General features: G+C 42.1%; 1 protein-coding gene across 1 annotated transcript in view; it reads right to left on the bottom strand.

The window, feature by feature from the left end:
• LOC106586935 (neuropilin-2) overlaps nt 1-24,855 on the bottom strand; it is a 251,886-nt gene that overhangs the window by 56,107 nt on the left and 170,924 nt on the right. The window contains 1 exon segment of the mRNA XM_045707371.1: nt 20,883-21,027. Coding sequence (XP_045563327.1) covers nt 20,883-21,027 — 145 coding nt within the window.

Here is a 24,855-nt window from a genome sequence, read left to right as displayed (position 1 = left end):
CTCTCCTCTCCTAATCTCTTCTCTCCTCTCCTAATCTCTCCTCTCCTATTCTCTCCTCTCCTATTCTCTCCTCTCCTATTCTCTCCTCTCCTATTCTCTCCTCTCCTAATCTCTCCTCTCCTAATCTCTCCTCTCCTATTCTCTCCTCTCCTAATCTCTCCTCTCCTCTTCTCTTATCTCCTCTCCTCTTCTCTCCTCTCCTCTTCTCTTATCTCCTCTCACACTCCTAATGTCTCTCTTTCCGTCTGTCTTCATCAGTGTGCTTTTTCTCTCCTGTCATCTCAACCCCTCTCTCTCTCTACCACTGTGCCTCTTCCACCTTCCCCTAACCCCAGTCAGCCACACAAGAGGCAGTGCCCACGTTGCCCAGTGCCCACGTTGCCCAGTGGATTTTTTTGTTGTTATTCTGTCTCTCACTGTTCAAATAAACCTACCATTAAAATTATAGACTGATAATTTCTTTGTCAGTGGGCAAACGTACAAAATCAGCAGGGGATCAAATACTTTTTTCCCTCCTCACTGGAGGACAACACCCACATCTCTATTAGATTTTTCCATTGTGTTAATGATTGACTGATTTCCAGGTTTTTAAGTAGGTGTTTTTCCAGATGAGTGATGAGAAGAGAATCATCCAGCTCTTTGGGTATCTCACTACACCCCCATATGTCATGCCTTGCAATATGCAGACACACAGATTAAAAGTACATTTTTATTATAATACTTCTGACAGCCAACTTTCTAGAGGAACAGCCATGTAAGAAAGGTGGGAGGTCAGAGGAACAGCCATGTGAGAGAGGTGGGAGGTCAGAGGAACAGCCATGTGAGAGAGGTGGGAGGTCAGAGGAACAGCCATGTAAGAGAGGTGGGAGGTCAGAGGAACAGCCATGTAAGAGAGGTGGGAGGTCAGAGGAAGAGCCATGTGAGAGAGGTGGGAGGTCAGAGGAACAGCCATGTGAGAGAGGTGGGAGGTCAGAGGAACAGCCATGTGAGAGAGGTGGGAGGTCAGAGGAACAGCCATGTAAGAGAGGTGGGAGGTCAGAGGAACAGCCATGTGAGAGAGGTGGGAGGTCAGAGGAACAGCCATGTGAGAGAGGTGGGAGGTCAGAGGAACAGCCATGTGAGAGAGGTGGGAGGTCAGAGGAACAGCCATGTGAGAAAGGTGGGAGGTCAGAGGAACAGCCATGTGAGAGAGGTGGGAGGTCAGAGGAACAGCCATGTGAGAAAGGTGGGAGGTCAGAGGAACAGCCATGTGAGAGAGGTGGGAGGTCAGAGGAACAGCCATGTAAGAGAGGTGGGAGGTCAGAGGAACAGCCATGTGAGAGAGGTGGGAGGTCAGAGGAACAGCTACCCTCCACTGACCCTCCACTGACCCTCTGACCCTCCACTGACCCTCCACTGACCCTCTGACCCTCCACTGACCCTCCACTGACTAAATGTTACTTCTCAAGAACATTGCCTCTCCACACCAGGCCAGAGCCAATTCTCAGGGATGACATGACTCCTTGCCCTCTCTTCTCTCTTTCCTACATCTCCCACCTCTCTCCCTCTCTCCCACCTCTCTCCCTCTCTCCCACCTCTCTCCCACCTCTCTCCCTCTCTCCCACCTCTCTCCCTCTCTCCCACCTCTCTCCCACCTTTCTCCCTCCTCTCTCCCACCTCTCTCCCTCTCTCCCTCTCTCCCACCTCTCTCCCACCTCTCTCCCTCTCTCCCTCTCTCCCACCTCTCTCCCTCTCTCCCACCTCTCTCTCTTTTCTCCCTCTCTCCCACCTCTCTCCCTCTCTCCCACCTCTCTCCCTCTCTCCCACCTCTCTCCCTCTCTCCCACCTCTCTCCCTCTCTCCCACCTATCTCTCTTTTCTCCCTCTCTCCTTCTCTCCCCCATCACCGCATGCCTCTGGCCCCACATCGGGATCTATAGCAATCCCAGAAGCAGGGACAGGGGGACGTGGCCAGCCCACAACCCCACTGGCAGGTACCTTTTCATAGGCAGACCGCAGCCCTCCCTGCCCCCTTCCCTGGCCATCCCAGGGCCCGCTAGCTCTGTGACACAAAGTGATGAAGACAGCTTGTCACCAGCAGCCACCAGCCTCTTCCTGTCTTAAAAGACGGTCATGTCCACAGGGACCCAGTACCTGTCATATCCTGTCCTCGTCTTCAAGGTACGTGTCATATCCTGTCCTCGTCATCAAGGTACATGTCATATCCTGTCCTCGTCTTCAAGGTACGTGTCATATCCTGTCCTCGTCTTCAAGGTCAGTGTCATATCCTGTCCTCGTCATCAAGGTACGTGTCATATCCTGTCCTTGTCATCAAGGTACGTGTCATATCCTGTCCTCGTCTTCAAGGTACGTGTCATATCCTGTCCTCGTCTTCAAGGTACGTGTCATATCCTGTCCTCGTCATCAAGGTACGTGTCATATCCTGTCCTCGTCTTCAAGGTACGTGTCATATCCTGTCCTCGTCTTCAAGGTACGTGTCATATCCTGTCCTCGTCTTCAAGGTACGTGTCATATCCTGTCCTCGTCTTCAAGGTACGTGTCATATCCTGTCCTCGTCATCAAGGTACGTGTCATATCCTGTCCTCGTCTTCAAGGTACGTGTCATATCCTGTCCTCGTCTTCAAGGTACGTGTCATATCCTGTCCTCGTCTTCAAGGTGCGTGTCATATCCTGTCCTCGTCATCAAGGTACGTGTCATATCCTGTCCTCGTCTTCAAGGTACGGCGTGTCATATCCTGTCCTCGTCTTCAAGGTACGTGTCATATCCTGTCCTCGTCTTCAAGGTACGTGTCATATCCTGTCCTCGTCATCAAGGTACGTGTCATATCCTGTCCTCGTCTTCAAGGTACGTGTCATATCCTGTCCTCGTCTTCAAGGTACGTGTCATATCCTGTCCTCGTCTTCAAGGTACGTGTCATATCCTGTCCTCGTCTTCAAGGTACGTGTCATATCCTGTCCTCGTCTTCAAGGTACGTGTCATATCCTGTCCTCGTCTTCAAGGTACGTGTCATATCCTGTCCTCGTCTTCAAGGTACGTGTCATATCCTGTCCTCGTCTTCAAGGTACGTGTCATATCCTGTCCTCGTCTTCAAGGTACGTGTCATATCCTGTCCTCGTCATCAAGGTACGTGTCATATCCTGTCCTCGTCTTCAAGGTACGCGTGTCATATCCTGTCCTCGTCTTCAAGGTAAGTGTCATATCCTGTCCTCGTCTTCAAGGTACGTGTCATATCCTGTCCTCGTCATCAAGGTACGTGTCATATCCTGTCCTCGTCTTCAAGGTGCGTGTCATATCCTGTCCTCGTCTTCAAGGTACGTGTCATATCCTGTCCTCGTCATCAAGGTACGTGTCATATCCTGTCCTCGTCTTCAAGGTACGTGTCATATCCTGTCCTCGTCTTCAAGGTACGTGTCATATCCTGTCCTCGTCTTCAAGGTACGTGTCATATCCTGTCCTCGTCTTCAAGGTACGTGTCATATCCTGTCCTCGTCTTCAAGGTACGTGTCATATCCTGTCCTCGTCTTCAAGGTACGTGTCATATCAAGTCCTCGTCTTCAAGGTATGTGTCATATCCTGTCCTCATCTTCAAGGTACGTGTCATATCCTGCCCTCGTCTTCACCTGCATGGCTGCCCGGTGACTCAAGAGGAGATATATCTCTGTCTCAGAGGGCCTTAATGACGAGACGAGCCGAGAGGAGATCTCTCGCTCTCTCTCTCTCTCTCTCTCTCTCTCTCTCTCTCTCTCTCTCTCTCTCTCTCTCTCTCTCTCTCTCTCTCTCTCTCTCTCTCTCTCTCCTCTCTCTCTCTGTCTCTGTCTCTGTCTCTCTCTCTCTTTCTCTCTTTTTTCTCTCTCCCTCTCTTTCTCTCTCACATAGACATGTATGGGCCTTAAGGCTCGCACACTTCGCACCGAATGTGGATCTAGCTTTCGTCTGCCGATCGTTCAGAGCGCTGAGTTTTTAGGGACCACCCGCTGTAGACGTCTGACTGCAGATATTTTTCAGGCGATTCGTAAAGTCGGTGCGCGCTCAGTTCGCAGGGATTCCATTAGCCGGTAAATGCCGGGTTTTGGACGATAAATACAATTACTGCCATCAAATTGTTCCCCAAAAATGATCCATTACAAAAGAATGTTCTTATTTATTGAAGGAAAAAGTACATGAGCTCCAACTTCAAAGTCTAGTGGACTAATGGACTAGTGGACTAGTGGACTAGTGGACTAGTGGACTAATAGATGGAAACAGTTATCAATCACTAGTCAGCCCACTGTCTATAGTAGGAAACAGTTATCAATCACTAGTCAGCCCACTGTCTATAGTAGGAAACAGAGTGGTTATCAATCACTAGTCAGCCCACTGTCTATAGTAGGAAACAGTTATCAATCACTAGTCAGCCCACTGTCTATAGTAGGAAACAGTTATCAATCACTAGTCAGCCCACTGTCTATAGTAGGAAACAGTTATCAATCACTAGTCAGCCCACTGTCTATAGTAGGAAACAGAGTGGTTATCAATCACTAGTCAGCCCACTGTCTATAGTAGGAAACAGTTATCAATCACTAGTCAGCCCACTGTCTATAGTAGGAAACAGTTATCAATCACTAGTCAGCCCACTGTCTATAGTAGGAAACAGTTATCAATCACTAGTCAGCCCACTGTCTATAGTAGGAAACAGAGAGGTTATCAATCACTAGTCAGCCCACTGTCTATAGTAGGAAACAGAGAGGTTATCAATCACTAGTCAGCCCACTGTCTATAGTAGAAAACAGAGTGGTTATCAATCACTCGTCAGCCCACTGTCTATAGTAGGAAACAGTTATCAATCACTAGTCAGCCCACTGTCTATAGTAGGAAACAGAGTGGTTATCAATCACTAGTCAGCCCACTGTCTATAGTAGGAAACAGTTATCAATCACTAGTCAGCCCACTGTCTATAGTAGGAAACAGTTATCAATCACTAGTCAGCCCACAGTCTATAGTAGGAAACAGAGTGGTTATCAATCACTAGTCAGCCCACTGTCTATAGTAGGAAACAGTTATCAATCACTAGTCAGCCCACTGTCTGTAGTAGGAAACAGAGGGGTTATCAATCACTAGTCAGCCCACTGTCTATAGTAGGGAAACAGTTATCAATCACTAGTCAGCCCACTGTCTATAGTAAGAAACAGAGTGGTTACCAATCACTAGTCAGCCCACTGTCTATAGTAGGAAACAGTTATCAATCACTAGTCATCCCACTGTCTATAGTAGGAAACAGTTATCAATCACTAGTCAGCCCACTGTCTATAGTAGGAAACAGAGAGGTTATCAATCACTAGTCAGCCCACTGTCTATAGTAGGAAACAGTTATCAATCACTAGTCAGCCCACTGTCTATAGTAGGAAACAGTTATCAATCACTAGTCAGCCCACTGTCTATAGTAGGAAACAGTTATCAATCACTAGTCAGCCCACTGTCTATAGTAGGAAACAGTTATCAATCACTAGTCAGCCCACTGTCTATAGTAGGAAACAGAGAGGTTATCAATCACTAGTCAGCCCACTGTCTATAGTAGGAAACAGAGTGGTTATCAATCACTAGTCAGCCCACTGTCTATAGTAGAAAACAGAGTGGTTATCAATCACTCGTCAGCCCACTGTCTATAGTAGGAAACAGTTATCAATCACTAGTCAGCCCACTGTCTATAGTAGGAAACAGAGTGGTTATCAATCACTAGTCAGCCCACTGTCTATAGTAGGAAACAGTTATCAATCACTAGTCAGCCCACTGTCTATAGTAGGAAACAGTTATCAATCACTAGTCAGCCCACAGTCTATAGTAGGAAACAGAGTGGTTATCAATCACTAGTCAGCCCACTGTCTATAGTAGGAAACAGAGAGGGTTATCAATCACTAGTCAGCCCACTGTCTGTAGTAGGAAACAGAGGGGTTATCAATCACTAGTCAGCCCACTGTCTATAGTAGGAAACAGAGTGGTTATCAATCACTAGTCAGCCCACTGTCTATAGTAGGAAACAGTTATCAATCACTAGTCAGCCCACTGTCTATAGTAGGAAACAGAGTGGTTATCAATCACTAGTCAGCCCACTGTCTATAGTAGGAAACAGAGTGGTTACCAATCACTAGTCAGCCCACTGTCTATAGTAGGAAACAGTTATCAATCACTAGTCATCCCACTGTCTATAGTAGGAAACAGTTATCAATCACTAGTCAGCCCACTGTCGATAGTAGGAAACAGAGAGGTTATCAATCACTAGTCAGCCCACTGTCTATAGTAGGAAACAGTTATCAATCACTAGTCAGCCCACTGTCTATAGGTAGGAAACAGTTATCAATCACTAGTCAGCCCACTGTCTATAGTAGGAAACAGTTATCAATCACTAGTCAGCCCACTGTCTATAGTAGGAAACAGAGTGGTTATCAATCACTAGTCAGCCCACTGTCTATAGTAGGAAACAGAGTGGTTATCAATCACTAGTCAGCCCACTGTCTATAGTAGGAAACAGAGTGGTTATCAATCACTAGTCAGCCCACTGTCTATAGTAGGAAACAGTTATCAATCACTAGTCAGCCCACTGTCTATAGTAGGAAACAGTTATCAATCACTAGTCAGCCCACTGTCTATAGTAGGAAACAAGTGGTTATCAATCACTAGTCAGCCCACTGTCTATAGTAGGAAACAGTTATCAATCACTAGTCAGCCCACTGTCTATAGTAGGAAACAGTTATCAATCACTAGTCAGCCCACTGTCTATAGTAGGAAACAGTTATCAATCACTAGTCAGCCCACTGTCTATAGTAGGAAACAGTTATCAATCACTAGTCAGCCCAACTGTCTATAGTAGGAAACAGTTATCAATCACTAGTCAGCCCACTGTCTATAGTAGGAAACAGAGAGGTTATCAATCACTAGTCAGCCCACTGTCTATAGTAGGAAACAGTTATCAATCACTAGTCAGCTCACTGTCTATAGTAGGAAACAGAGTGGTTATCAATCACTAGTCAGCCCACTGTCTATAGTAGGAAACAGTTATCAATCACTAGTCAGCCCACTGTCTATAGTAGGAAACAGTTATCAATCACTAGTCAGCCCACTGTCTATAGTAGGAAACAGAGAGGTTATCAATCACTAGTCAGCCCACTGTCTATAGTAGGAAACAGAGTGGTTATCAATCACTCGTCAGCCCACTGTCTATAGTAGAAAACAGAGTGGTTATCAATCACTCGTCAGCCCACTGTCTATAGTAGGAAACAGTTATCAATCACTAGTCAGCCCACTGTCTATAGTAGGAAACAGAGTGGTTATCAATCACTAGTCAGCCCACTGTCTATAGTAGGAAACAGTTATCAATCACTAGTCAGCCCACTGTCTATAGTAGGAAACAGTTATCAATCACTAGTCAGCCCACAGTCTATAGTAGGAAACAGGTGGTTATCAATCACTAGTCAGCCCACTGTCTATAGTAGGAAACAGTTATCAATCACTAGTCAGCCCACTGTCTGTAGTAGGAAACAGAGGGGTTATCAATCACTAGTCAGCCCACTGTCTATAGTAGGAAACAGTTATCAATCACTAGTCAGCCCACTGTCTATAGTAGGAAACAGAGTGGTTATCAATCACTAGTCAGCCCACTGTCTATAGTAGGAAACAGTTATCAATCACTAGTCAGCCCACTGTCTATAGTAGGAAACAGAGTGGTTACCAATCACTAGTCAGCCCACTGTCTATAGTAGGAAACAGTTATCAATCACTAGTCAGCCCACTGTCTATAGTAGGAAACAGTTATCAATCACTAGTCAGCCCACTGTCTATAGTAGGAAACAGAGGGGTTATCAATCACTAGTCAGCCCACTGTCTATAGTAGGAAACAGTTATCAATCACTAGTCAGCCCACTGTCTATAGTAGGAAACAGTTATCAATCACTAGTCAGCCCACTGTCTATAGTAGGAAACAGTTATCAATCACTAGTCAGCCCACTGTCTATAGTAGGAAACAGTTATCAATCACTAGTCAGCCCACTGTCTGTAGTAGGAAACAGAGAGGTTATCAATCACTAGTCAGCCCACTGTCTATAGTAGGAAACAGAGTGGTTATCAATCACTCGTCAGCCCACTGTCTATAGTAGAAAACAGAGTGGTTATCAATCACTCGTCAGCCCACTGTCTATAGTAGGAAACAGTTATCAATCACTAGTCAGCCCACTGTCTATAGTAGGAAACAGAGTGGTTATCAATCACTAGTCAGCCCACTGTCTATAGTAGGAAACAGTTATCAATCACTAGTCAGCCCACTGTCTATAGTAGGAAACAGTTATCAATCACTAGTCAGCCCACAGTCTATAGTAGGAAACAGAGTGGTTATCAATCACTAGTCAGCCCACTGTCTATAGTAGGAAACAGTTATCAATCACTAGTCAGCCCACTGTCTGTAGTAGGAAACAGAGGGGTTATCAATCACTAGTCAGCCCACTGTCTATAGTAGGAAACAGTTATCAATCACTAGTCAGCCCACTGTCTATAGTAGGAAACAGAGTGGTTATCAATCACTAGTCAGCCCACTGTCTATAGTAGGAAACAGTTATCAATCACTAGTCAGCCCACTGTCTATAGTAGGAAACAGAGTGGTTACCAATCACTAGTCAGCCCACTGTCTATAGTAGGAAACAGTTATCAATCACTAGTCAGCCCACTGTCTATAGTAGGAAACAGTTATCAATCACTAGTCAGCCCACTGTCTATAGTAGGAAACAGAGAGGTTATCAATCACTAGTCAGCCCACTGTCTATAGTAGGAAACAGTTATCAATCACTAGTCAGCCCACTGTCTATAGTAGGAAACAGTTATCAATCACTAGTCAGCCCACTGTCTATAGTAGGAAACAGTTATCAATCACTAGTCAGCCCACTGTCTATAGTAGGAAACAGAGTGGTTATCAATCACTAGTCAGCCCACTGTCTATAGTAGGAAACAGAGTGGTTATCAATCACTAGTCAGCCCACTGTCTATAGTAGAAAACAGAGTGGTTATCAATCACTAGTCAGCCCACTGTCTATAGTAGGAAACAGTTATCAATCACTAGTCAGCCCACTGTCTATAGTAGGAAACAGAGTGGTTATCAATCACTAGTCAGCCCACTGTCTATAGTAGGAAACAGTTATCAATCACTAGTCAGCCCACTGTCTATAGTAGGAAACAGTTATCAATCACTAGTCAGCCCACTGTCTATAGTAGGAAACAGTTATCAATCACTAGTCAGCCCACTGTCTATAGTAGGAAACAGTTATCAATCACTAGTCAGCCAACTGTCTATAGTAGGAAACAGTTATCAATCACTAGTCAGCCCACTGTCTATAGTAGGAAACAGAGAGGTTATCAATCACTAGTCAGCCCACTGTCTATAGTAGGAAACAGTTATCAATCACTAGTCAGCTCACTGTCTATAGTAGGAAACAGAGTGGTTATCAATCACTAGTCAGCCCACTGTCTATAGTAGGAAACAGTTATCAATCACTAGTCAGCCCACTGTCTATAGTAGGAAACAGTTATCAATCACTAGTCAGCCCACTGTCTATAGTAGGAAACAGTTATCAATCACTAGTCAGCCCACTGTCTATAGTAGGAAACAGTTATCAATCACTAGTCAGCCCACTGTCTATAGTAGGAAACAGAGTGGTTATCAATCACTAGTCAGCCCACTGTCTATAGTAGGAAACAGTTATCAATCACTAGTCAGCCCACTGTCTATAGTAGGAAACAGAGTGGTTATCAATCACTAGTCAGCCCACTGTCTATAGTAGGAAACAGAGTGGTTATCAATCACTAGTCAGCCAACTGTCTATAGTAGGAAACAGTTATCAATCACTAGTCAGCCCACTGTCTATAGTAGGAAACAGAGTGGTTATCAATCACTAGTCAGCCCACTGTCTATAGTAGGAAACAGTTATCAATCACTAGTCAGCCCACTGTCTATAGTAGGAAACAGTTATCAATCACTAGTCAGCCCACTGTCTATAGTAGGAAACAGAGTGGTTACCAATCACTAGTCAGCCCACTGTCTATAGTAGGAAACAGTTATCAATCACTAGTCATCCCACTGTCTATAGTAGGAAACAGTTATCAATCACTAGTCAGCCCACTGTCTATAGTAGGAAACAGAGAGGTTATCAATCACTAGTCAGCCCACTGTCTATAGTAGGAAACAGTTATCAATCACTAGTCAGCCCACTGTCTATAGTAGGAAACAGTTATCAATCACTAGTCAGCCCACTGTCTATAGTAGGAAACAGTTATCAATCACTAGTCAGCCCACTGTCTATAGTAGGAAACAGAGTGGTTATCAATCACTAGTCAGCCCACTGTCTATAGTAGGAAACAGAGTGGTTATCAATCACTAGTCAGCCCACTGTCTATAGTAGGAAACAGAGTGGTTATCAATCACTAGTCAGCCCACTGTCTATAGTAGGAAACAGTTATCAATCACTAGTCAGCCCACTGTCTATAGTAGGAAACTGTTATCAATCACTAGTCAGCCCACTGTCTATAGTAGGAAACAGTTATCAATCACTAGTCAGCCCACTGTCTATAGTAGGAAACAGAGTGGTTATCAATCACTAGTCAGCCCACTGTCTATAGTAGGAAACAGTTATCAATCACTAGTCAGCCAACTGTCTATAGTAGGAAACAGTTATCAATCACTAGTCAGCCCACTGTCTATAGTAGGAAACAGAGAGGTTATCAATCACTAGTCAGCCCACTGTCTATAGTAGGAAACAGTTATCAATCACTAGTCAGCTCACTGTCTATAGTAGGAAACAGAGTGGTTATCAATCACTAGTCAGCCCACTGTCTATAGTAGGAAACAGTTATCAATCACTAGTCAGCCCACTGTCTATAGTAGGAAACAGTTATCAATCACTAGTCAGCCCACTGTCTATAGTAGGAAACAGTTATCAATCACTAGTCAGCCCACTGTCTATAGTAGGAAACAGTTATCAATCACTAGTCAGCCCACTGTCTATAGTAGGAAACAGAGTGGTTATCAATCACTAGTCAGCCCACTGTCTATAGTAGGAAACAGTTATCAATCACTAGTCAGCCCACTGTCTATAGTAGGAAACAGAGTGGTTATCAATCACTAGTCAGCCCACTGTCTATAGTAGGAAACAGAGTGGTTATCAATCACTAGTCAGCCCACTGTCTATAGTAGGAAACAGTTATCAATCACTAGTCAGCCCACTGTCTATAGTAGGAAACAGAGTGGTTATCAATCACTAGTCAGCCCACTGTCTATAGTAGGAAACAGTTATCAATCACTAGTCAGCCCACTGTCTATAGTAGGAAACAGTTATCAATCACTAGTCAGCCCACTGTCTATAGTAGGAAACAGTTATCAATCACTAGTCAGCCCACTGTCTATAGTAGGAAACAGTTATCAATCACTAGTCAGCCCTCTGTCTATAGTAGGAAACAGTTATCAATCACTAGTCAGCCCACTGTCTATAGTAGGAAACAGAGGGGTTATCAATCACTAGTCAGCCCACTGTCTATAGTAGGAAACAGTTATCAATCACTAGTCAGCCCACTGTCTATAGTAGGAAACAGGTTATCAATCACTAGTCAGCCCACTGTCTATAGTAGGAAACAGTTATCAATCACTAGTCAGCCCACTGTCTATATTAGGAAACAGTTATCAATCACTAGTCAGCCCACTGTCTATAGTAGAAAACAGAGAGGTTATCAATCACTAGTCAGCCCACTGTCTATAGTAGGAAACAGTTATCAATCACTAGTCAGCCCACTGTCTATAGTAGGAAACAGAGTGGTTATCAATCACTAGTCAGCCCACTGTCTATAGTAGAAAACAGAGTGGTTATCAATCACTCGTCAGCCCACTGTCTATAGTAGGAAACAGTTATCAATCACTAGTCAGCCCACTGTCTATAGTAGGAAACAGAGTGGTTATCAATCACTAGTCAGCCCACTGTCTATAGTAGGAAACAGTTATCAATCACTAGTCAGCCCACTGTCTATAGTAGGAAACAGAGTGGTTATCAATCACTCGTCAGCCCACTGTCTATAGTAGGAAACAGTTATCAATCACTAGTCAGCCCACTGTCTATAGTAGGAAACAGAGTGGTTATCAATCACTAGTCAGCCCACTGTCTATAGTAGGAAACAGTTATCAATCACTAGTCAGCCCACTGTCTATAGTAGGAAACAGTTATCAATCACTAGTCAGCTCACTGTCTATAGTAGGAAACAGTTATCAATCACTAGTCAGCCCACTGTCTATAGTAGGAAACAGTTATCAATCACTAGTCAGCCCACTGTCTATAGTATGAAACAGTTATCAATCACTAGTCAGCCCACTGTCTATAGTAGGAAACAGTTATCAATCACTAGTCAGCCCACTGTCTATAGTAGGAAACAGAGTGGTTATCAATCACTAGTCAGCCCACTGTCTATAGTAGGAAACAGTTATCAATCACTAGTCAGCCCACTGTCTATAGTAGGAAACAGTTATCAATCACTAGTCAGCCCACTGTCTATAGTAGGAAACAGTTATCAATCACTAGTCAGCCCACTGTCTATAGTAGGAAACAGTTATCAATCACTAGTCAGCCCACTGTCTATAGTAGGAAACAGTTATCAATCACTAGTCAGCCCACAGTCTATAGTAGGAAACAGAGTGGTTATCAATCACTAGTCAGCCCACTGTCTATAGTAGGAAACAGTTATCAATCACTAGTCAGCCCACTGTCTGTAGTAGGAAACAGAGGGGTTATCAATCACTAGTCAGCCCACTGTCTATAGTAGGAAACAGTTATCAATCACTAGTCAGCCCACTGTCTATAGTAGGAAACAGAGTGGTTATCAATCACTAGTCAGCCCACTGTCTATAGTAGGAAACAGTTATCAATCACTAGTCAGCCCACTGTCTATAGTAGGAAACAGAGTGGTTACCAATCACTAGTCAGCCCACTGTCTATAGTAGGAAACAGTTATCAATCACTAGTCATCCCACTGTCTATAGTAGGAAACAGTTATCAATCACTAGTCAGCCCACTGTCTATAGTAGGAAACAGAGAGGTTATCAATCACTAGTCAGCCCACTGTCTATAGTAGGAAACAGTTATCAATCACTAGTCAGCCCACTGTCTATAGTAGGAAACAGTTATCAATCACTAGTCAGCCCACTGTCTATAGTAGGAAACAGTTATCAATCACTAGTCAGCCCACTGTCTATAGTAGGAAACAGTTATCAATCACTAGTCAGCCCACTGTCTATAGTAGGAAACAAGTTATCAATCACTAGTCAGCCCACTGTCTATAGTAGGAAACAGAGTGGTTATCAATCACTCGTCAGCCCACTGTCTATAGTAGAAAACAGAGTGGTTATCAATCACTCGTCAGCCCACTGTCTATAGTAGGAAACAGTTATCAATCACTAGTCAGCCCACTGTCTATAGTAGGAAACAGAGTGGTTATCAATCACTAGTCAGCCCACTGTCTATAGTAGGAAACAGTTATCAATCACTAGTCAGCCCACTGTCTATAGTAGGAAACAGTTATCAATCACTAGTCAGCCCACAGTCTATAGTAGGAAACAGAGTGGTTATCAATCACTAGTCAGCCCACTGTCTATAGTAGGAAACAGTTATCAATCACTAGTCAGCCCACTGTCTGTAGTAGGAAACAGAGGGGTTATCAATCACTAGTCAGCCCACTGTCTATAGTAGGAAACAGTTATCAATCACTAGTCAGCCCACTGTCTATAGTAGGAAACAGAGTGGTTATCAATCACTAGTCAGCCCACTGTCTATAGTAGGAAACAGTTATCAATCACTAGTCAGCCCACTGTCTATAGTAGGAAACAGAGTGGTTACCAATCACTAGTCAGCCCACTGTCTATAGTAGGAAACAGTTATCAATCACTAGTCATCCCACTGTCTATAGTAGGAAACAGTTATCAATCACTAGTCAGCCCACTGTCTATAGTAGGAAACAGAGAGGTTATCAATCACTAGTCAGCCCACTGTCTATAGTAGGAAACAGTTATCAATCACTAGTCAGCCCACTGTCTATAGTAGGAAACAGTTATCAATCACTAGTCAGCCCACTGTCTATAGTAGGAAACAGTTATCAATCACTAGTCAGCCCACTGTCTATAGTAGGAAACAGAGTGGTTATCAATCACTAGTCAGCCCACTGTCTATAGTAGGAAACAGAGTGGTTATCAATCACTAGTCAGCCCACTGTCTATAGTAGAAAACAGAGTGGTTATCAATCACTAGTCAGCCCACTGTCTATAGTAGGAAACAGTTATCAATCACTAGTCAGCCCACTGTCTATAGTAGGAAACAGAGTGGTTATCAATCACTAGTCAGCCCACTGTCTATAGTAGGAAACAGGTTATCAATCACTAGTCAGCCCACTGTCTATAGTAGGAAACAGTTATCAATCACTAGTCAGCCCACTGTCTATAGTAGGAAACAGTTATCAATCACTAGTCAGCCCACTGTCTATAGTAGGAAACAGAGGGTTATCAATCACTAGTCAGCCAACTGTCTATAGTAGGAAACAGTTATCAATCACTAGTCAGCCCACTGTCTGTAGTAGGAAACAGAGAGGTTATCAATCACTAGTCAGCCCACTGTCTATAGTAGGAAACAGTTATCAATCACTAGTCAGCTCACTGTCTATAGTAGGAAACAGAGTGGTTATCAATCACTAGTCAGCCCACTGTCTATAGTAGGAAACAGAGTTATCAATCACTAGTCAGCCCACTGTCTATAGTAGGAAACAGTTATCAATCACTAGTCAGCCCACTGTCTATAGTAGGAAACAGTTATCAATCACTAGTCAGCCCACTGTCTATAGTAGGAAACAGTTATCAATCACTAGTCAGCCCACTGTCTATAGTAGGAAACAGAGTGGTTATCAATCACTAGTCAGCCCACTGTCTATAGTAGGAAACAGTTATCAATCACTAGTCAGCCCACTGTCTATAGTAGGAAACAGAGTGGTTATCAATCACTAGTCAGCCCACTGTCTATAGTAGGAAACAGAGTGGTTATCAATCACTAGTCAGCCAACTGTCTATAGTAGGAAACAGTTATCAATCACTAGTCAGCCCACTGTCTATAGTAGGAAACAGAGTGGTTATCAATCACTAGTCAGCCCACTGTCTATAGTAGGAAACAGTTATCAATCACTAGTCAGCCCACTGTCTATAGTAGGAAACAGTTATCAATCACTAGTCAGCCCACTGTCTATAGTAGGAAACAGAGTGGTTACCAATCACTAGTCAGCCCACTGTCTATAGTAGGAAACAGTTATCAATCACTAGTCAGCCCACTGTCTATAGTAGGAAACAGGTTATCAATCACTAGTCAGCCCACTGTCTATAGTAGGAAACAGAGAGGTTATCAATCACTAGTCAGCCCACTGTCTATAGTAGGAAACAGTTATCAATCACTAGTCAGCCCACTGTCTATAGTAGGAAACAGTTATCAATCACTAGTCAGCCCACTGTCTATAGTAGGAAACAGTTATCAATCACTAGTCAGCCCACTGTCTATAGTAGGAAACAGAGTGGTTATCAATCACTAGTCAGCCCACTGTCTATAGTAGGAAACAGAGTGGTTATCAATCACTAGTCAGCCCACTGTCTATAGTAGAAAACAGAGTGGTTATCAATCACTAGTCAGCCCACTGTCTATAGTAGGAAACAGTTATCAATCACTAGTCAGCCCACTGTCTATAGTAGGAAACAGAGTGGTTATCAATCACTAGTCAGCCCACTGTCTATAGTAGGAAACAGTTATCAATCACTAGTCAGCCCACTGTCTATAGTAGGAAACAGTTATCAATCACTAGTCAGCCCACTGTCTATAGTAGGAAACAGTTATCAATCACTAGTCAGCCCACTGTCTATAGTAGGAAACAGTTATCAATCACTAGTCAGCCAACTGTCTATAGTAGGAAACAGTTATCAATCACTAGTCAGCCCACTGTCTATAGTAGGAAACAGAGAGGTTATCAATCACTAGTCAGCCCACTGTCTATAGTAGGAAACAGTTATCAATCACTAGTCAGCTCACTGTCTATAGTAGGAAACAGAGTGGTTATCAATCACTAGTCAGCCCACTGTCTATAGTAGGAAACAGTTATCAATCACTAGTCAGCCCACTGTCTATAGTAGGAAACAGTTATCAATCACTAGTCAGCCCACTGTCTATAGTAGGAAACAGTTATCAATCACTAGTCAGCCCACTGTCTATAGTAGGAAACAGTTATCAATCACTAGTCAGCCCACTGTCTATAGTAGGAAACAGAGTGGTTATCAATCACTAGTCAGCCCACTGTCTATAGTAGGAAACAGTTATCAATCACTAGTCAGCCCACTGTCTATAGTAGGAAACAGAGTGGTTATCAATCACTAGTCAGCCCACTGTCTATAGTAGGAAACAGAGTGGTTATCAATCACTAGTCAGCCAACTGTCTATAGTAGGAAACAGTTATCAATCACTAGTCAGCCCACTGTCTATAGTAGGAAACAGAGTGGTTATCAATCACTAGTCAGCCCACTGTCTATAGTAGGAAACAGTTATCAATCACTAGTCAGCCCACTGTCTATAGTAGGAAACAGTTATCAATCACTAGTCAGCCCACTGTCTATAGTAGGAAACAGAGTTGTTACCAATCACTAGTCAGCCCACTGTCTATAGTAGGAAACAGTTATCAATCACTAGTCAGCCCACTGTCTATAGTAGGAAACAGTTATCAATCACTAGTCAGCCCACTGTCTATAGTAGGAAACAGAGAGGTTATCAATCACTAGTCAGCCCACTGTCTATAGTAGGAAACAGTTATCAATCACTAGTCAGCCCACTGTCTATAGTAGGAAACAGTTATCAATCACTAGTCAGCCCACTGTCTATAGTAGGAAACAGTTATCAATCACTAGTCAGCCCACTGTCTATAGTAGGAAACAGAGTGGTTATCAATCACTAGTCAGCCCACTGTCTATAGTAGGAAACAGAGTGGTTATCAATCACTAGTCAGCCCACTGTCTATAGTAGGAAACAGAGTGGTTATCAATCACTAGTCAGCCCACTGTCTATAGTAGGAAACAGTTATCAATCACTAGTCAGCCCACTGTCTATAGTAGGAAACAGTGTTATCAATCACTAGTCAGCCCACTGTCTATAGTAGGAAACAGTTATCAATCACTAGTCAGCCCACTGTCTATAGTAGGAAACAGTGGTTATCAATCACTAGTCAGCCCACTGTCTATAGTAGGAAACAGTTATCAATCACTAGTCAGCCAACTGTCTATAGTAGGAAACAGTTATCAATCACTAGTCAGCCCACTGTCTATAGTAGGAAACAGAGAGGTTATCAATCACTAGTCAGCCCACTGTCTATAGTAGGAAACAGTTATCAATCACTAGTCAGCCCACTGTCTATAGTAGGAAACAGAGTGGTTATCAATCACTAGTCAGCCCACTGTCTATAGTAGGAAACAGTTATCAATCACTAGTCAGCCCACTGTCTATAGTAGGAAACAGTTATCAATCACTAGTCAGCCCACTGTCTATAGTAGGAAACAGTTATCAATCACTAGTCAGCCCACTGTCTATAGTAGGAAACAGTTATCAATCACTAGTCAGCCCACTGTCTATAGTAGGAAACAGAGTGGTTATCAATCACTAGTCAGCCCACTGTCTATAGTAGGAAACAGGTTATCAATCACTAGTCAGCCCACTGTCTATAGTAGGAAACAGAGTGGTTATCAATCACTAGTCAGCCCACTGTCTATAGTAGGAAACAGAGTGGTTATCAATCACTAGTCAGCCCACTGTCTATAGTAGGAAACAGTTATCAATCACTAGTCAGCCCACTGTCTATAGTAGGAAACAGAGTGGTTATCAATCACTAGTCAGCCCACTGTCTATAGTAGGAAACAGTTATCAATCACTAGTCAGCCCACTGTCTATAGTAGGAAACAGTTATCAATCACTAGTCAGCCCACTGTCTATAGTAGGAAACAGTTATCAATCACTAGTCAGCCCACTGTCTATAGTAGGAAACAGAGGGTTATCAATCACTAGTCAGCCCTCTGTCTATAGTAGGAAACAGTTATCAATCACTAGTCAGCCCACTGTCTATAGTAGGAAACAGAGGGGTTATCAATCACTAGTCAGCCCACTGTCTATAGTAGGAAACAGTTATCAATCACTAGTCAGCCCACTGTCTATAGTAGGAAACAGTTATCAATCACTAGTCAGCCCACTGTCTATAGTAGGAAACAGTTATCAATCACTAGTCAGCCCACTGTCTATATTAGGAAACAGTTATCAATCACTAGTCAGCCCACTGTCTATAGTAGAAAACAGAGAGGTTATCAATCACTAGTCAGCCCACTGTCTATAGTATGAAACAGTTATCAATCACTAGTCAGCCCACTGTCTATAGTAGGAAACAGAGTGGTTATCAATCACTAGTCAGCCCACTGTCTATAGTAGAAAACAGAGTGGTTATCAATCACTCGTCAGCCCACTGTCTATAGTAGGAAACAGTTATCAATCACTAGTCAGCCCACTGTCTATAGTAGGAAACAGAGTGGTTATCAATCACTAGTCAGCCCACTGTCTATAGTAGGAAACAGTTATCAATCACTAGTCAGCCCACTGTCTATAGTAGGAAACAGAGTGGTTATCAATCACTCGTCAGCCCACTGTCTATAGTAGGAAACAGTTATCAATCACTAGTCAGCCCACTGTCTATAGTAGGAAACAGAGTGGTTATCAATCACTAGTCAGCCCACTGTCTATAGTAGGAAACAGTTATCAATCACTAGTCAGCCCACTGTCTATAGTAGGAAACAGTTATCAATCACTAGTCAGCTCACTGTCTATAGTAGGAAACAGTTATCAATCACTAGTCAGCCCACTGTCTATAGTAGGAAACAGTTATCAATCACTAGTCAGCCCACTGTCTATAGTATGAAACAGTTATCAATCACTAGTCAGCCCACTGTCTATAGTAGGAAACAGTTATCAATCACTAGTCAGCCCACTGTCTATAGTAGGAAACAGAGTGGTTATCAATCACTAGTCAGCCCACTGTCTATAGTAGGAAACAGTTATCAATCACTAGTCAGCCCACTGTCTATAGTAGGAAACAGTTATCAATCACTAGTCAGCCCACTGTCTATAGTAGGAAACAGTTATCAATCACTAGTCAGCCCACTGTCTATAGTAGGAAACAGTTATCAATCACTAGTCAGCCCACTGTCTATAGTAGGAAACAGAGGGGTTATCAATCACTAGTCAGCCCACTGTCTATAGTAGGAAACAGTTATCAATCACTAGTCAGCCCACTGTCTATAGTAGGAAACAGAGTGGTTATCAATCACTAGTCAGCCCACTGTCTATAGTAGGAAACAGAGTGGTTATCAATCACTAGTCAGCCCACTGTCTATAGTAGGAAACAGAGAGGTTATCAATCACTAGTCAGCCCACTGTCTATAGTAGGAAACAGTTATCAATCACTAGTCATCCCTCTGTCTATAGTAGGAAACAGTTATCAATCACTAGTCAGCCCACTGTCTATAGTAGGAAACAGTTATCAATCACTAGTCAGCCCACTGTCTATAGTAGGAAACAGTTATCAATCACTAGTCAGCCCACTGTCTATAGTAGGAAACAGAGAGGTTATCAATCACTAGTCAGCTCACGGTCTATAGTAGGAAACAGTTATCAATCACTAGTCAGCCCACTGTCTATAGTAGGAAACAGTTATCAATCACTAGTCAGCCCACTGTCTATAGTAGGAAACAGAGTGGTTATCAATCACTAGTCAGCCCACTGTCTATAGTAGGAAACAGTTATCAATCACTAGTCAGCCCACTGTCTATAGTAGGAAACAGAGGGGTTATTCCACCACTTATATCACACAGGACACGAGTTAAGACCCCATAGTTAAAATTACAATAAACATTTGTGTGTGATATTGAATAATAATATTTTCCGTTTAGCAGACGCTTGTATCCAAAGTGTTATCTTACAGTAGTATTATTTACAGTAGTGTTATCTTACAGTAATGTTATTTACAGTAGTGTTATTTACAGTAGTGTTATTTACAGTAATGTTATTTACAGTAGTGTTATTTACAGTAGTGTTATTTACAGTAACGTTATCTTCCAGTAGTGTTATCTTACAGTAGTGTTATTTACAGTAATGTTATCTTACAGTAGTCTTATCTTACAGTAGTCTTATCTTACAGTAATGTTACCTTACAGTAGTGTTATCTTACAGTAACATTATCTTACAGTAATGTTATATTACAGTAACGTTATCTTACAGTAGTGCTTTTTACAGTAGTGTTATTTACAGTAGTGCTATCTTACAGTAACGTTATATTACAGTAATGTTTTCTTACAGTAGTGTTATCTTACAGTAGTGTTATATTACAGTAATGTTTTTTTACAGTAATGTTATATTACAGTAGTGTTATCTTACAGTAATGTTATATTACAGTAACGTTATATTACAGTAATGTTACCTTACAGTAGTGTTATCTTACAGTAGTGTTATTTACAGTAGTGTTATATTACAGTAACGTTATCTTACAGTAGTGCTTTTTACAGTAGTGTTATTTACAGTAGTGTTATTTACAGTAGTGCTATCTTACAGTAACGTTATATTACAGTAATGTTTTCTTACAGTAATGTTATATTACAGTAGTGTTATCTTACAGTAATGTTGGCACAACGTTTTGTTTGCACCGATGGTAGATAGATGGCCAAGCATTGCATAGTAGTGATGCCATGTGAGCGTGGAGAGATGGGGGGGGGGGGGGAATGTCTTCCTCACCTGGTAGTTCACATCCCAGGACCTCTAGCCTCATCCCTATCCCAGCTGGAGACCACCTCTCTGGGTAGATCCTGATGAACTGAGCCGGTATCTCCTCGAATCGACGGATCTCTGGAGTGTCGTAGTGTGTGTTTCCCTCAAAGATCTGTAGCAGAGATAATGAGGAGAGAGATGTTAAAAATCTGTAGCAGAGATAATGAGAAGAGAAGAGAGATGTATAAATCTGTACCAGAGATAATGAGAAGAGGAGAGAGATGTCTAAATCTGTACCAGAGATAATGAGAAGAGGAGAGAGATGTATAAATCTGTACCAGAGATAATGAGAAGAGGAGAGAGATGTCTAAATCTGTACCAGAGATAATGAGAAGAGGAGAGAGATGTATAAATCTGTACCAGAGATAATGAGAAGAGAAGAGAGATGTATAAATCTGTACCAGAGATAATGAGAAGAGGAGAGAGATGTATAAATCTGTACCAGAGATAATGAGAAGAGAAGAGAGATGTATAAATCTGTAGCAGAGATAATGAGAAGAAAAGAGAGATGTATAAATCTGTACCAGAGATAATGAGAAGAGGAGAGAGATGTATAAATCTGTACCAGAGATAATGAGAAGAGAAGAGAGATGTATAAATCTGTACCAGAGATAATGAGAAGAGGAGAGAGATGTATATATCTGTACCAGAGATAATGAGAAGAGAAGAGAGATGTATAAATCTGTAGCAGAGATAATGAGAAGAGAAGAGAGATGTATAAATCTGTACCAGAGATAATGAGACGAGGAGAGAGATGTCTAAATCTGTACCAGAGATAATGAGAAGAGGAGAGAGATGTCTAAATCTGTACCAGAGATAATGAGAAGAGAAGAGAGATGTATAAATCTGTACCAGAGATAATGAGACGAGGAGAGAGATGTATAAATCTGTACCAGAGATAATGAGAAGAGGAGAGAGATGTCTATGCAGTATGCGAGTAAAGTTATATAAACTCACGACAACTCTGATGGAAACAGGACGTTTCTGTACAATTTTATAAATCCCGATAAATAATTTGTTCGTCCTACATGGTGGAATCTTTTAGTGTCGGTAAAATCTATCAGAAACACATTTTATGCGCAAATATTGATATAATAACAATGATGTCAAAGTCACGTGATGGTGTGGTGTCTGGTCCTCCCACTACGACTCAGGAAATCATGCAGTTTATTAGGCTACACAAAGACAAATATGGTCACTCTTCTCCATGGAAATCTTCTCCATAGTAATCTTCTCCAGAGTAATCTTCTCCAGAGTAATCTTCTCCAGAGTAATCTTCTCCAGAGTAATCTTCTCCATGGTAATCTTCTCTATAGTAATCTTCTCCATGGTAATCTTCTCCATAGTAATCTTCTCCATGGTAATCTTCTCTATAGTAATCTTCTCCATAGTAATCTTCTCCATGGAAATCTTCTCCATAGTAATCTTCTCCATGGAAATCTTCTCTATAGTAATCTTCTCCATGGAAATCTTCTCCATAGTAATCTTCTCCAGAGTAATCTTCTCCAGAGTAATCTTCTCCAGAGTAATCTTCTCCATGGTAATCTTCTCCATGGAAATCTTCTCCATAGTAATATTCTCCATGGTAATCTTCTCCATAGTAATCTTTTCCATGGAAATCTTCTCCATAGTAATCTTCTCCATGGAAATCTTCTCCAGAGTAATCTTCTCCATGGTAATCTTCTCCATGGTAATCTTCTCTATAGTAATCTTCTCCAGAGGAATCTTCTCCAGAGTAATCTTCTCCAGAGTAATCTTCTCCAGAGTAATCTTCTCCATGGTAATCTTCTCCATAGTAATCTTCTCCATGGTAATCTTCTCCATAGTAATCTTCTCCATGGAAATCTTCTCCATAGTAATTTTCTCTATAGTAATATTCTCCATGGTAATCTTCTCCATAGTAATCTTTTCCATGGAAATGTGATGGTCACGTGATGGTGTGGTGTCTGGTCCTCCCACTACGACTCAGGAAATCATGCAGTTTATTAGGCTACACAAAGACAAATATGGTCACTCTTCTCCATGGAAATCTTCTCCATAGTAATCTTCTCCAGAGTAATCTTCTCCAGAGTAATCTTCTCCAGAGTAATCTTCTCCATGGTAATCTTCTCTATAGTAATCTTCTCCATGGTAATCTTCTCCATAGTAATCTTCTCCATGGTTATCTTCTCTATAGTAATCTTCTCCATAGTAATCTTCTCCATGGTAATCTTCTCCATGGTAATCTTCTCCATGGAAATCTTCTCCATAGTAATATTCTCCATGGTAATCTTCTCCATAGTAATCTTTTCCATGGAAATCTTCTCCATAGTAATCTTCTCCATGGAAATCTTCTCCATAGTAATCTTCTCCATGGAAATCTTCTCCATAGTAATCTTCTCCATGGAAATCTCTATAGTAATCTTCTCCAGAGTAATCTTCTCCAGAGTAATCTTCTCCAGAGTAATCTTCTCCAGACTAATCTTCTCCATGGTAATCTTCTCTATAGTAATCTTCTCCATGGTAATCTTCTCCATAGTAATCTTCTCCATGGTAATCTTCTCTATAGTAATCTTCTCCATGGTAATCTTCTCCATAGTAATCTTCTCCATGGTAATCTTCTCCATGGTAATCTTCTCCATGGAAATCTTCTCCATAGTAATATTCTCCATGGTAATCTTCTCCATAGTAATCTTTTCCATGGAAATCTTCTCCATAGTAATCTTCTCCATGGAAATCTTCTCCATAGTAATCTTCTCCATGGAAATCTTCTCCATAGTAATCTTCTCCATGGAAATCTTCTCTATAGTAATCTTCTCTATAGTAATCTTCTCCAGAGTAATCTTCTCCATGGTAATCTTCTCCATGGTAATCTTCTCTATAGTAATCTTCTCCAGAGGAATCTTCTCCAGAGTAATCTTCTCCAGAGTAATCTTCTCCAGAGTAATCTTCTCCATGGTAATCTTCTCCATAGTAATCTTCTCCATGGTAATCTTCTCCATAGTAATCTTCTCCATGGAAATCTTCTCCATAGTAATTTTCTCTATAGTAATATACTCCAGAGTAATCTTCTCCATGGTAATCTTCTCCATGGTAATCTTCTCTATAGTAATCTTCTCCAGAGTAATCTTCTCCAGAGTAATCTTCTCCAGAGTAATCTTCTCCAGGGTAATCTTCTCCATGGTAATCTTCTCTATGGTAATCTTCTCCATAGTAATCTTCTCCATAGTAATCTTCTCCATGGTAATCTCTCTAGAGTAATCTTCTCCATGGAAATCTTCTCTATAGTAGTCTTCTCTATAGTAATCTTCTCCATGGAAATCTTCTCCATAGTAATCTTCTCCATGGAAATCTTCTCCATAGTAATCTTCTCCATGGAAATCTTCTCCATAGTAATCTTCTCCATGGTAATCTTCTCCATAGTAATCTTCTCCATGGAAATCTTCTCCATAGTAATCTTCTCCATGGAAATCTTCTCCAGAGTAATCTTCTCCAGAGTAATCTTCTCCAGAGTAATCTTCTCCAGAGTAATCTTCTCCATGGTAATCTTCTCCATGGTAATCTTCTCCATGGTAATCTTCTCCATGGTAATCTTCTCCATGGTAATTTCCTATGTCGTCACGTGCCCTATGTCGTCACGTGCCCTATGTCATCACGTGTTTAATCCGCAACAAGTCAGTGGTGGGAAAATGCGTATTTTCTTTATGCAGATTATAGAATACTTTAAAACCTGTCGGCAACTGTATGGAAACCCAACTAAACCCAACCAATGAGAAGAGAAGAGTTTAACATAACAGAGCTTAGAGCAGGGTGTCTGGGTGTCTGGGTGTCTGGGTGTCTGGGTGTCTGGGTGTCTGGGTGTCTGGGAGTCTGGGTGTCTGGGTGTCTGGGTGTCTGGGAGTCTGGGAGTCTGGGTGTCTGGGAGTCTGAGTGTCTGGGAGTCTGGGTGTCTGGGAGTCTG

Source organism: Salmo salar, chromosome ssa25, assembly GCF_905237065.1.
Source record: "Salmo salar chromosome ssa25, Ssal_v3.1, whole genome shotgun sequence".
NCBI lineage: Eukaryota > Metazoa > Chordata > Actinopteri > Salmoniformes > Salmonidae > Salmo > Salmo salar.
The sequence above is the reverse complement of the archived record's forward strand: the minus strand, read 5'-3'. Positions and strand labels throughout refer to the sequence as shown.